The 12,554-nt window shown below is 40.9% G+C and overlaps 2 protein-coding genes across 12 annotated transcripts in view; one reads left to right on the top strand and one right to left on the bottom strand.

Moving 5' to 3' along the window:
• Positions 1–222: 222 nt before the first annotated feature.
• On the top strand, positions 223–4,164 carry Sfr1 (SWI5 dependent homologous recombination repair protein 1). Of its 11 annotated transcripts, none has more exons than XM_052184090.1 (5): positions 223–338; positions 1,159–1,328; positions 1,841–2,080; positions 2,213–2,542; positions 3,446–4,164. In XM_052184090.1, the coding sequence occupies exons 1-5, from the start codon at positions 326–328 to the stop codon at positions 3,638–3,640; spliced, it is 948 nt and encodes a 315-aa protein (XP_052040050.1). In that variant the 5' UTR covers positions 223–325; the 3' UTR covers positions 3,641–4,164. The 11 variants fall into 11 exon arrangements, with proteins under 11 accessions (XP_052040050.1, XP_052040040.1, XP_052040012.1 ...); XM_052184080.1 differs by having other exon boundaries at positions 2,195–2,542; XM_052184052.1 differs by having other exon boundaries at positions 2,177–2,542.
• Positions 4,165–6,132: 1,968 nt separating this feature from the next.
• Cfap43 (cilia and flagella associated protein 43) overlaps positions 6,133–12,554 on the bottom strand; it is an 89,025-nt gene continuing 82,603 nt past the window's right edge. Inside the window, exons 35-38 of the mRNA XM_052183964.1 lie at positions 8,630–8,794; positions 7,138–7,218; positions 6,539–6,692; positions 6,133–6,390 (exon numbers count right to left, since the gene is read on the bottom strand). Of these exons, the coding sequence (XP_052039924.1) occupies positions 6,224–6,390; positions 6,539–6,692; positions 7,138–7,218; positions 8,630–8,794 (567 nt within the window). The 3' untranslated portion in view covers positions 6,133–6,223. The remainder of the gene's footprint in view (positions 6,391–6,538; positions 6,693–7,137; positions 7,219–8,629; positions 8,795–12,554) is intronic.

The following is a 12,554-nucleotide window of genomic DNA, read 5'->3' as shown; positions in this document are numbered from 1 at the left end:
CTCAGGCCCGTCCAGAGGCCTAACTTTGTTTTTCCACGGACGCCACCCCAAGGCTGGCGGCCGCGCGCGCGCGCGTAACCGAGCCCTGGAGCGTGCCGGCTAGTCCTGCCAATCACGAGCCGCGCCCGCCTCCCGCCCCGCCCCGTGACTGAGGCGCGCGGCGCTCCGCGCACGCGCAGTGGGAGCTGTACCAAGCACATCCGCCCGCTACGGTCAGGCTAGCCAATCGCGCGTCTCTCCTCCGGTGGAGCTCCGCCCCCGGGGCGAGGTCAGCGTGCCGCGGGCGCTAAGCTGGTTGTGTGTACGCTGTTTCTGTGCTGTGAGCATGGCTGAGGAAGGTACTGAGCTTTCTCCCTGGGGCTGGCCTGAGCGTCAGGCCGGCGGGTGTCTGAATAGCTGATAGAGAAGCTCTTCCCGGCGTCGCGGGAGCTCGGCCTCCTGCTCTGTGGGGTAGTGGGCTTTCCGCGGAAGAGAGGAGGAGGAGGGAGACGGGGGTTGGGAAAGAGAAGAGCGCGGAAGGGAGCTGGGGAGCGCGCTTTCTGTGGAGAGGGAACGAGGGAGGGAGTGGAGGAGGGGGACGGGGTGGGCAAAGGGGAGCTGAGGGAGGCGCAGGGTGGGGGAGGGCTTTCTGTGATGGGGGGAGGGAGAAAGGGGGCAGGGAGTGGGCGGGACGGGGAAGGGGTGGGGCTTGGTGGAGAAGATAGGGAGGGGAGGAGAGGAGGGCGCAATCTTTGGCCCTAGTAAACCTAAAGGGGCAGATGCTTTTTTCTGATACCTCGGGACTCATTCTTGGTCCTAGGCACAAAGCTTTTAAGATTCAAGATTCGGACTGTATCGCTTTTGTTTCTGAAATTATAGCAAAAATTAAAATTCTTGACTAGGTATAGTGGGTTCTCCTCCCCGAAATGCAAATTTTTGGAGATGTTTTGAAGGAGAAAAATGAGTCAGTGAAATACTAGCCGGTTTATTTGTCGTGAAACAAAACTTGGTTACTCCCCATGTGGAGAAGTAAATAGATATGAGAAGAATTAGAATAAATTACAGCTACATAAAATTGGAAGAAATTGCTGGCTTTTTTTTGTTCAGTTCACTGAAGAAAATTTTATTGAGAAAAATTGAGATCTGTTTTGATTATCAGTTGTGTCTTTCCCTTTTTAGAAGGAAATCAGGAGGTCACTTCCAAGATGAAAAACTCGTCAGATTCATTGTCAACTTCACCTGGCGCTCCTCAGACCAGTGAGAATCCACCATCATCCCAGACTTCACCTGACACTCCTCAGACCAGTGAGACTCCACCATCACCCCATTCGAATAGTTCAGGAAAACAAGTATGAAAATCTTGTTGTCCTCTACCACTCCCCAGTCTGTTCTCTGTTTCAAAGTATTCAGATAGTGGCAGTTTTAAGGATACTGGAGTGTGAATCAATGTATAGCCCATTTCTTCTGCCAAGATTTTCTTCTTGAATCAGTTCAATTTATAAGGTTATTGAGGTGCTCCAAACCAAGGAAACTTGAATCTGTACAGTATTTCTTAAGGGGGGAGTCTTTAGTAGCAGGTCTTCTCCTTAGTTTATAGTTCTGAAGCATTTCTAGTATTGTCAGGCAAATACTAGCTGCCTATGATGGGTGAAGTGTGTCAGTCCTATTTTAATTAATCTTGCTAAAGTAGGACTAAAGGTAGCGTCTGGAAGTTAGAGACATTGGTGATGTTTGCTTGAGATTTGTGGAGACAGAAAGCCATCCATTGTACCTATATGTACAGAAGCATATAGCCTTTATTTCTAATAGGTTGATTTACTTCAAGAATGTAGTCTTAACATTTTTGATGTGTCTTTTTCAGCTTCTGAGTGGAACACCTAAAGAAAGACTAAAGAAAGCAAGATCTTCCTCTCTTTCTTTTTGTAGTGTGGTAAAACGTATTAAGATAGAGAATGAAGAAAATGATAAGACCCTTTCAGAACCAGGAGACTCTTCAAAAGAAAATTGTTCAAAGGTTCAAGAAAGCTTGAAAAACAAAGACGTTGAGCCTGAAAAAGACATTGAACCTGAGAAAGACATTGAGGTTGAAAAAGACATTGAGGTTGAAAAAGACATTGAAGTTGAAAAAGACATTGATGTTGAAAAAGACATTGAGGTTGAAAAAGACATTGAGGTTGAAAAAGACATAGACATTGAGGTTGAAAAAGACATTGAGGTTGAAAAAGACATTGAGGTTGAAAAAGACATCGAGGTTGAAAAAGACATCGAGCCTGAAAAAGACATCGAACCTGAAAAAAACATCAAGCTTGAAAAAGACATTGAGCCTGAAAAAGACAATGAGTCTGAAAAAGACAATGAGCCTGAAAAAGAGAGCTCAGAGAATAAAAATACATGTGAATCTAAGTCATCTGATACTGGATCACCTAGTGCCCCCCAAAAAGATTCTGAGACTAAGACGGCCAGACAAATTTTAAAGGAAGAAAAAACAAAATTGATTAGGCAGGTTCAAGAGAAGGAAGACCTTCTTCGGAGGTTAAAGTTAGTCAAGATGTATAGAATAAAGGTGAGAAGAATTTCGGAACCTTTGAATCATTTTTACATAAATTGTAATTTCAAATATTGGAAACAAATTTTAGTCTGATAAACAAGAAGCCAACTAACCAGAAACCTGAGTTACAAGAGCTTTGAAATAGAAGTAACTGGTTCAAATAAGGCAGATAAACCTCTTCAACACAAGGTAAAAAAGGCTTCGGCTTTTATTTAATACACAGGTGAAGCGTTTTTTGGCGCTAATTTCTAGCCAGTAGCAAGGTAAGTGTGAAGTGTTAGAAGATGATGCATTGGGAACAGAACTGGGATGACATTAGAACTGAAAAGAGACCACAGAATGCAGGGTGCTATACTTTAAGTGAAGATTATGTATCTGATAAAATGTTAGGCATTTTATTTGAGAAAACAGATTTTAGGTTTCAGCTCACACACGTTGAGTGAAATAGAACATGGATATCTGGAAGGAGGAGACATTATTTGTGTAGTTTTTACCCACGTAACACTTCGTTCAATCCTAAAACAAGTAAATGACAGAATATCTTATATGTGGTTTTGAATTTTTAGGACTTTTGAAAATGTAACTGATTCTAAATGTTGAAAATATTTTCAACTTTAAACCTGAATAATTTTACCTTTAAGAACAGTTTGTGGTTCACAGAAAAATTAGGAAATTACAACACAGTATCATATCTTTAAAAAAAATATAGTTATAATACAAAAAGTGTGTTGAGAATCTGTTTGTTCTTATATTTAATATGTAAATTTAATATTCCCTATGGTTAAGGTTTGTCCAGAGCTTGTACTGCCCTTTTTTGTCCTGTGTTACTGAACGATAGGTTGGACAGAAACTAATTAGCCACTTTGATGGTGTAAGTTAAAATACACTGCATCTGATTATTGACTTTTTCTGTTTCAGAATGACGTGAAGGAGTTAGAGGATTTAATAAAGAAGTGGAGGAAATGTGGCCAGCGGCTGCTGTGTGAGCTGCAGTCGATCATGTCCGAGGATGAGGACGAGAAACTGACCCTCACCGAGTTGATTGACTACTATGGGATAGATGAGAAAGTGTTGCACTATAATAGACAAGAAGAAGAATTTACAGGGGTTTGATACTTTTTTTCCAGGCTTTCCTCCCCTCCCCTTCTCTTCTTGGGGTGATGGGATTATACCCAGAGCCTCAAAAAATGTGCTCTGTTCCTGAGCTGTACACTTGGCCCCTTTACAGAATCTCTTTGAGAATGGCATTGAAAAGAAAAAAGTTTTAAAGGGAAAAAAAAATCTAAACTGTTATGGCTTAGTGGGAGAAATGTTGAACAGTTCGGAATATTCTGACACAAAATTATAAGACAAAGCTTAGTATTTTGGATATGTTCGCTTAAGAAAATATTTAAGTATAAAAAGTTAAAATTGTGTTAAAAAGGATGTTTGGATAGTTCTAGAAACCAGGCTTAATACATTGATTTTTGGGGGCAAAAGGTTTTATATTCAGTATTAAAAAGTAATCTGTTGGACATCTAAACCTCAGGGGGCAGACATGTAACCTGCCCTCCTGAGTTTATGGCCCTGTCCTCATCTGTTCAACATGTCTGCCTGCTAATCTAGCAACTAATTAAACTTACTTGTCTACAATTGTCTCCAGTTTGTTTTTATTTTCTTCATTTACTAAAATGAGCGTCTGTTTCCTGGGATGCTTCATACCCTTATTTCCTACATGAAGGTGTTCTTGGCCTGAAAGGTTCTTCACAGTTGCCTTTGTAGTTTTATTTGTGATGTAAATTGGAAGGGTCTGTTGAGTTCATAGCCTTCAGCCAGAACCCTATCTAAATAACTAGGATACCTGTCAGCTATATGTGAAGATGTGGCCTAGTTGCTGAGAATTTAGAAAGACCCCATGGGGAAAGCGTTTTGCTGTTGCTGTAGCTATTGTATGACCTTGGAAGACACAGGGCTGGCATTCTTGAGAATAGCAAATCCGAATAGACAGGCAGATAGAAAGCCTTGTTCTATCTGCTGATCATTCCTTAAGCTGTCAAGATTCCTGCTTTGGGAACTAGAAAAATTATTAGTTTCTAAATGGCCAGTATTCTAGAATCTCTCCGAAGAACTTTGTTTTTAGTTGAGTACACTCCTTCCCTTCTGATCTAAAAACTCTTGCTGTTGGATACAATAGGAGATTTAAACCTGTACAGACTCAACTACTGTATATGTGTATAAATTCCCTCTTGCTATCTGCATTTGAAAATCTGTTCTTCCTCTGCATAAGGCCATATTATGCTTGACCTAATTGTATCACTAGTTGGTAAACTGTAAAAAAAAAAAATTATGAATATAATTGCTGTTCAGCAGAAGCTGAGAGGAGTTGGTACCTTTGAAGGATGGTCCTGAGTGCAGGGCACAAGGGCCCTTCCAAAGCGCCTGTCAGACCACTAAACTGGAAGGGATATTTGGAAAGTCATTCTCCAAGTCTAGCTTATCCTTGCTTCAAAGCTGAGGAAGGAGCATCACCTAGAGTTTATACCATGCTAAGTCAAAAGTACCCGTATGTACCTCTTACCTTACTCACCCTCTTGATCCCATCTCTGCATTTCTCAAAAAGGCCTCGGACCATACAGGAAGTGTTATATGGCTTCTCTGCTGAATAGGCTAAACTGAGAATCATTCTAGTCGTGAGGAAGGAAGGGTTGGCTAAGAGATGTTGTTCCTGCTGTTTACACACAAGTTCTGAGCAATCATGAGAAAATTGGGTAACAGACCTTGAGAGTTTGTTCTAAATGGAATTTTTCCCTACTTTTTTCACATCTGTGATAGTTGGTAGTATTTTTTTTCCTTTTATTAGAAAAAGGTTTGTTTTTGTTTCCCCCTTACATTCTGATAATAGTTTTCCTTCCCTCTACTCCCAGTTCCTCTTTCCCCTCCCATTACGGATCCACCCTCTTTCTCATTAGAAAACTAAAACAGGCTTTTAGGGATAATAGTAAAATAAGATAAGAACTAACATTCTAGAATAGGGCAAAACAAATTATGTGTAGAGTTTTATTTTTTGAGGTAGGCTAGTGTAACCCAGACGGGCAGCCAAGTCTAATGATTGTGAAATTACAGGAATATGCTCCTAAACAAAAGATTTGATTACTCTCTTTTACCCATTCATGTATATGTTAGACATGTTAATGGTACAGTAAACTTTAGATTATAAATTGCAGAAAATTGGGACATTGACATCACATGGAGAAAGATGAGTGATCCTAAAGATGTCACTTGGAATGCAGACCACAGCTATGGGAGGGTGAATGAGGCTTCGTTTGCCAGCGAATTGTCTTACAGAATTAGCACATTTTACACGAGTAGAATGAACTATTTCAAGGGAATGAGCATTTGTTTGCTGAACCCTCTTAAGGTAAAAAAAATTGAGTTTTGTTACCATAGGGAAGGAAGAAAGACTGTTTCCAAAATAGAGTTTACAATCTTTGGTGTGTTCCTTGGCTGAAAACCACTGTTCTTTAATAAATACAAATGACACTATGATATTTCACTCATTTAATCATGTAGGACAGGTAACTATACTGAATAACCACCTAAACTTGTATTATTAAAAATGTGCAGCTAAGAGGTGATCTACTTAAGTTTTCTAATACGAGAGAAGTTTCTAAGTGATGTTAGTTTGGCATTGGTCTGCCTTCTGCTCCTGCTGGTGTTCTACATTGGGACAAGAGCAGGGAATGTTTTCATCCTCAGTCTCTCAACTTCAGCCTGCAGTATTGAAATCTGCTCAGCTTGCTGCTTGGAGATGTTCGTCAGCTTCTGCTGCTTCATCAGGTTGTCATAGCGTTCTTTGGCAATCTTCTCACAGGTCAGCTTAGACCCTAATCCAGAAATGGAGAACGGAAGTAGTTATGACCACCTCTTTCCATACAGAAGCAACACTTAAGTCCTGTACAAGGGGATGCTGGTAGCTATGACTACCAGGGAAACTGGTTAGAATCCCTTAATTGATTGAGAAAAAGAGCTCACCTATTACATTGCAAATGTCTTGTCTCTCTGAGACAGCCACCAGTTCTTCCCGTAGATTACAGCTTAGGGTGTAATTTGCTACATCTTTCTGATTGCTGTATTTTCCCAATTTCTTTAGTAGTTTTTTGCAGTTTTCTACATTCTTCTTATGATTCTGAAATTTTTGTTCCCACAAAACCCCAAAACAATGTTGAAAATAAATTTATAAAAACATTTGTACTTTTAAAATACTTTATTACCACTAAGATAAAACTACACACACACACACATGTCCCTTGTGTCTGTTGGATGGTCTGTCCATAGTAGATAGAATGTAAATCCAAAATGCCAGGAAAACAGTACTTGTGTGGGTCAGATTTACTGTGAAAACAAAGTCACATCAGCCCCCCAGAGATTATTCCCAATATCCAGAGAAACTCTGCAGTCTTATCACTGGCTACGGTTACAAAGTCACCATTTGGGGAACCTCTGGTTTTCATGAATATCAGTAAATTGTCAAGTTTTTGTTAGTTTCTGTCTGAGTTCATGACTGAAACATTACTTTGTCTACATGATTCACAACTGTTAGCTTTATAGCAATTGATATGTTTGAGACTGACCTTATCTATAACACCAATCGTTTGCTCCATTATGCCAATCTGAATGGCGACCACATTCTCATAGTTTGGTTCATTTAGGTACTGTAAAAAAAAAGGGGTGTGGGGGGGGAAGGCATCACAATACATGTAAGGATAAGTTTTTTTTTCTAATTTAGGTAACTAAACAGTTTTTGAAAATTAGTTTTTCATAGCAAATACCTATATGTTAAGATTAATTTGGCTTTTGTGCTATAATATTTACTTGTATTTACCTATCAATACTCTCATCTATCTATGTGCTAATCATTACAAATACTTAATTTTTTTCATTTGTTCAACTCACCAAACATAGTGTCTATGTGACCTAGCCTACAAGAAAAAGAGGACCAGCAGAAACCACTAGTTACCAAATGATACATTACGTGTTAGCAAAGGCAGTTTGTGAAGGGTTAGGGTTTCTCCAAACTAGAGAAATCAAGGAAGACTTCTTCATGGAGAAACTGGCATAAGTTAAATGTTGACAGACCAGGTAGATAGGATGGAGGAGGGCAGGGGACAAGGAACAGGAAGGGAAGAGATAGCAGGACTGGGAGGTTTTCCAGGTCGAAGAGCCCGGTGGACAAAAGCTAATCCATTTGAGCCCTTGGAGCTGATTCAGTTGAAACAGTGCTTGCCACATAAGCATGGGGTCTGAGCTCAGATTCCCAGGATTTCCACGCAAAGACTCGAACCCCGGCACTAGGTTTAGAGTGGGCTCACTAATCAGCCAGTCCAGCTGAAATATGAGGAAAAAACCTGAGAAAGATACCGGATGCAGGTCTTCCTGCGCGTGCGCGCACGCACACGCGCGCACACACACACACACACACACACACACACACAAACACCCTCTCCATCCCTCCCTCCATTTCATTTGAGAATACTAATAAATAAGAATTATAGCAGCATTTGGTTGTCTTACTTGCCCTACAGGTGAGTTGGAAGACACTGTCCACCCAGGGACTTTGTAGTTTCTTTGGTAGCTAAAAGTGCCATTTAAAATATTTGAGTATATGTTACTAGAATCAAGTAGGAATTCAGTGTGAGAGCAGTATACAAAACAATTAACTAAGTGGATTTTGAGAGGGAAAGGAGGGGAGAGTGGGCAGGGATCAGAATGAGAATGAATGAGGATATGAGAGACCCCAGGCCAAGAGGCTAATTGTAAGACAGTGTATCTTACTCTAAACCAGTGAAAATGGAGGACCGGCCAGACATCGGCAGAAACAGGAGACAAAGATGATAAATAGCTAAACTGGGAAAGACAGGTACAGGAAAGACACCAAAGCAGACTCAAAGTTTTAAGCCTGAGTGAGTGTCTAGAGAGATAGGAATAAGTAAGAAAAGAGTCATTGAATTAGCAAATTAAACTTCTGTAAGAAAAAGAACTTAGATGTGTTCACAGATCTGGCTTGGCACATAAACAGATGCACGCGCGCGCGCGCACACACATGCTGGGGCAGGGAAGACTTGCCTTCTGCCGATCTCGTGAGAAGAATAGCATCTGGATGTCCCAGGCCTTCTGGTTTAGGTCCTCCATCTCCATCTCCATTTTCTTGTGCTCCCACTCAATCTGATATATTCCTTTGTGGACCTCTTTACTTTCTATCATGCTAGCAACTTTCTTTTGACCCTGAGTCTAAAAAGGTAAATGAGTAGTCACACTCTGATTCGGCATACGAGACTGCAGAACATCTGACGCTGCTCTCTAAGACTCAGTCTGATAACCTGTATGCGTTTGGAAGCCTTCATGTCTTTGCAGCTGATCCTCTTGCATAAAGCATGTGTCTAACATGGCTGGGCATACCAGCATCTATCTTGTAGCTAATAGCGAAGAAAAATGTCAGCTATGACACTTAAACACCCTGCTGTTTTGTACTTCACTTGGAATAATGGTTATTCAATATTAGGTTATGCATTCATATCTTCAATATATTTATATACATTACATAATAACCTATATGAAATACAGAAATAAAGATAAATAACATTTAAATTAATTAAATATTAAACACATCAACTTTAATTATCAAATAAGATATTACTTATTCAGTTCACTTAAATAATTAATAGTACATGATCTCAATAAAATTAAGGAATGTTAATGCAGATAATATTTTATTTAAATAAAAATGGTCCTAAGATCAGTAATAGGAATTTACTGTGTCTCTAAAATGAATTTATAGCTCTGTTTGGCAGCCCCTGCCTGTGATTCTAGTTCTTCAGAGGATATGATAGCAAAGATTGCTTCAAGTGTGAGGCCAGCTTTGACCACGTAATGATCTCTGAGCCAGCCTGGGCTGTTCTGTCAGTCAATCAGTCAATCAATTTATGTAAGAATACTACCCATTGCCATTTTACATTCTTTCTTTTCTTTTTTCTCCTCTTTTCAAAATGTAGCTTTTTGAAGCTCATGCAACTAAGTAATGCCCCACTACGTTCTGCTTCTTTACTATTTTCATCCTTTTCTCAGAGCTTGGTCCCTCAACTCCTTGCATTTCTTCCATTTACCCATCCATGCTCACACATTTCAGCTGGCCACAATACTCTCTAAGGTATTATAGAGAGGTCACTACAATACTCTCTAAGTTTAAACTTCTCTCTGCTGGGGAGAGCATGTGACCCAGTCGAGTGAGGGTCAGATGCTTCGGTTTGCTGGGGGTTGGCACAGCCTGAGGGGTTGCTGCTGGCGTGTCGTGAGTGGAGGTCAGGGCTGCCGCTAAGCAGCCTACACAGGGCAGTCCCCACTGAAGACAATCAGACGTCAGTGTGCTAAGGTGGAGACCTGCTGTTTTAGAGCTATGTCTCCTTTTCCACCTTCCCCTCAGGCAGTGTTAGAGGATGTAATTATAGTCAGTGTCTTTACATCCCCGTGTCCTGTTATTTCACACTCGTGAGTGGTACCTCTTCCTTAACCCTCTACTTAGACCACTCCTAGCAGACAGTTGACACTGTGCACAAGTCCACGTGGAATCTCGTCTCTCGGGGTATCTAGGAGCCAGTGCACGAGTTTTCTCTCCTACTTTACCAGAAGCCCCTCCACCTCTTTCCCTGTTTCCTTCTGTGCTGGACCTTTCAGAGTTGGATTGGAGGTGCAAACCCAAACACCCCATTTTTGGTCTATCTAACTTCCTAGGTTGTCTCAACCAAACTCATGGGTTAAAATTACCCATAAGTAGATATCTATGTAATAATCTATATGCAGTTATTTGCATGTGATCTATAGAGAGGACTCAACTCTGAACTCTGTCAAGTTGGACATTCCATTGAAATGTTTTAAATACATCTTAAAGGTCAAACTCTTAACTCTCTAACTCCAGTCAAAGCTACAGTTTCTCAGTCTTTCCACCAACAGTTATTGATAATATAATCTGTTCATCTACTCATTATACAATTTTAACAATTTTAAGATTTTTCTGAGACAAGCTTTCGGTATGTAATCTAGGTTGGCACTGAACTTGTATTTTTCTGCCCTGGCCTCTGAGTTCCGGGGTTACAGGTATCATCAAACCTGAGTAAGCATGGTGTTTTCTGTGAAGCTCCACTACCTGCTTACCAAGAACACTCGAAGGTAGAAAGTTGGGGAGCCTACCTTGGTTGGCTAGTTTGGGAGCAAGGTTGGAACCAGCATTTAGGAAAAGCTAGCCTTTTCTTTTCTAGAGCTAAGGCCTTCATCTTTGAGAGAACAGCAAACCCTGGCTCAGAAGAAAGTTTTGGTAGGGAAAGGGGGGGAGAAACCAGAAGAGAAAAGCAGAGCAAAGCAAGCCATGCACTCCTAGAGAAAAGGTGAGGAGGAAAACACTGAAGTAAAAAAGAAAAGACCCCCTGCCTTGCAAGTCCTGTCAACCAAGAATTTAAGAACCTTATAGTTACAAAGGCCATGGTTCAGGACTAAGGCTAAGCTGGGAGGGTCCTGAGTCTGAGGCCAGCCAGGCAACACAGCGAGGCCTTTGCCAAAAACCTAAATGTAGAGTGGACTATTTTTAGATGAAGGACAAACTTTGAGGGGAACTGAGTGGATGGAGGAAGAGTAGTGGTAGTGGACCGGCTCCAAAGTCCTTTAAATCAAGGTAAGAGATAGCAGAAGAGACCCTAAGAAAAAGGAAGGGATAAAAATACCTTCGAGGACTCTGAATACATATGTAAATATCAAACCCAGGACTCTGAATACATATGTAAATATCAAACCCCTTCCCTGGTTCATAATTACTCCTTTTAAGAGAAAAAGACACAGAACCTTCTCCACGCATGAGTGTTAATGAGTACATACTATGGAAAGACAGAGCCGCACTTTAGAGGGGCAGAGCTTCCAATACTCCTGACGCTAAGTAGCCATTAATTCAAATATTCTTGCTATACAGTTAAGAAAAGAGAGGTTCGCAGCAATAATTTAACTTTATGTGCCAGGAAAAACAGCTAAAGTCAAAGCCAGCAGAAAGATAAAGTAAAACGTGTGTGTGTGTGTGTGTGTGTGTGAGAGAGAGAGAGAGAGAGAGAGAGAGAGAGAGAATAGAAAATAGGAAAACAAAGAAAATTCATGAAATAAAAAGTTGTTTATTTTCAAAGAAATCAGTAAGATTATCAAACTTTAGCTAGATTAAAGCCCTGGTGAGGTGGGGTGGGGGCAAGGACTATCATATCCAAAACCAGAATTGTAATTAGAGATACAACAAAACTATATAAATCTAGGAGATTATATACTAAGGGTTGAATAAACTAAGTGGTTTGAATATGTTTGGCCCAGGGAGTGGCATTATTTGAAGGTGTGGCCTTGAAATAGGTGTGTCACTGTGGGTGTGAGCTTTAAGACCCTCATCCTAGCTGCCTGGAAGTCAGTCTTCTTCTCCTAACAACCTTCAGATGAAGATGTAGAACTCTCAGCTCCTGCACCGTGCCTACGTAGCTGCTGCCACACTCCTGCCTTGATGATAATGGACTGAACCTCTGAACCTGTAAACTAGTCCTGATTAAATGTTGTCCTTATAAGAGTTGCCTTGGTCATGGTGACTGCTCACAGCAGTAAAATCCTAACTAAGACAGGAGTTGGTACCAGGGACGGGTTTGCTGTGATAGGCCTGACCATGCTTTTGTTTGGAAGAATGTGGATTTGGAGACTCTGGCAAGCTTTAAATGGGGTTTAGTGGGCCATCCTGGTAGGAATAAAGAAGACTTTGTTGCTGAGGGTGATTTGAAGTGTGCAAACCTAGTCCTAAGAGGTTTCAGTGGAGAAGAACTTCAGTATGTGGCCTAGAGACTGTTTTTGTAGTATTTTGGTGAAGAAAAAGACCCCCTCCCCCCCAGAGTCTGCCTGAGGCTAAGGTGAAGAGATGCAGATTAATTGCATTGGCAAAGGAAGTCTCAGAAACACCCATCATAGACTTTGTCCTCTAGTTAGGACT

Source organism: Apodemus sylvaticus, chromosome 1 (assembly GCF_947179515.1).
Source record: "Apodemus sylvaticus chromosome 1, mApoSyl1.1, whole genome shotgun sequence".
In the NCBI taxonomy this organism is placed as follows: Eukaryota; Metazoa; Chordata; class Mammalia; order Rodentia; family Muridae; genus Apodemus; species Apodemus sylvaticus.
Note: the sequence above shows the minus strand (reverse complement) of the source record. Positions and strands in the feature narration are given on the sequence as shown.

Excerpts from the sequence above, each read along its gene's own strand:
- Sfr1 (XM_052184001.1), top strand. Across the intron at positions 1,329-1,840 it reads CGAATAGTTCAGGAAAACAA|CTTCTGAGTGGAACACCTAA; the intron begins GTATGAAAATCT and ends TGTCTTTTTCAG. Across the intron at positions 2,543-3,445 it reads TCAAGATGTATAGAATAAAG|AATGACGTGAAGGAGTTAGA; the intron begins GTGAGAAGAATT and ends TTTCTGTTTCAG.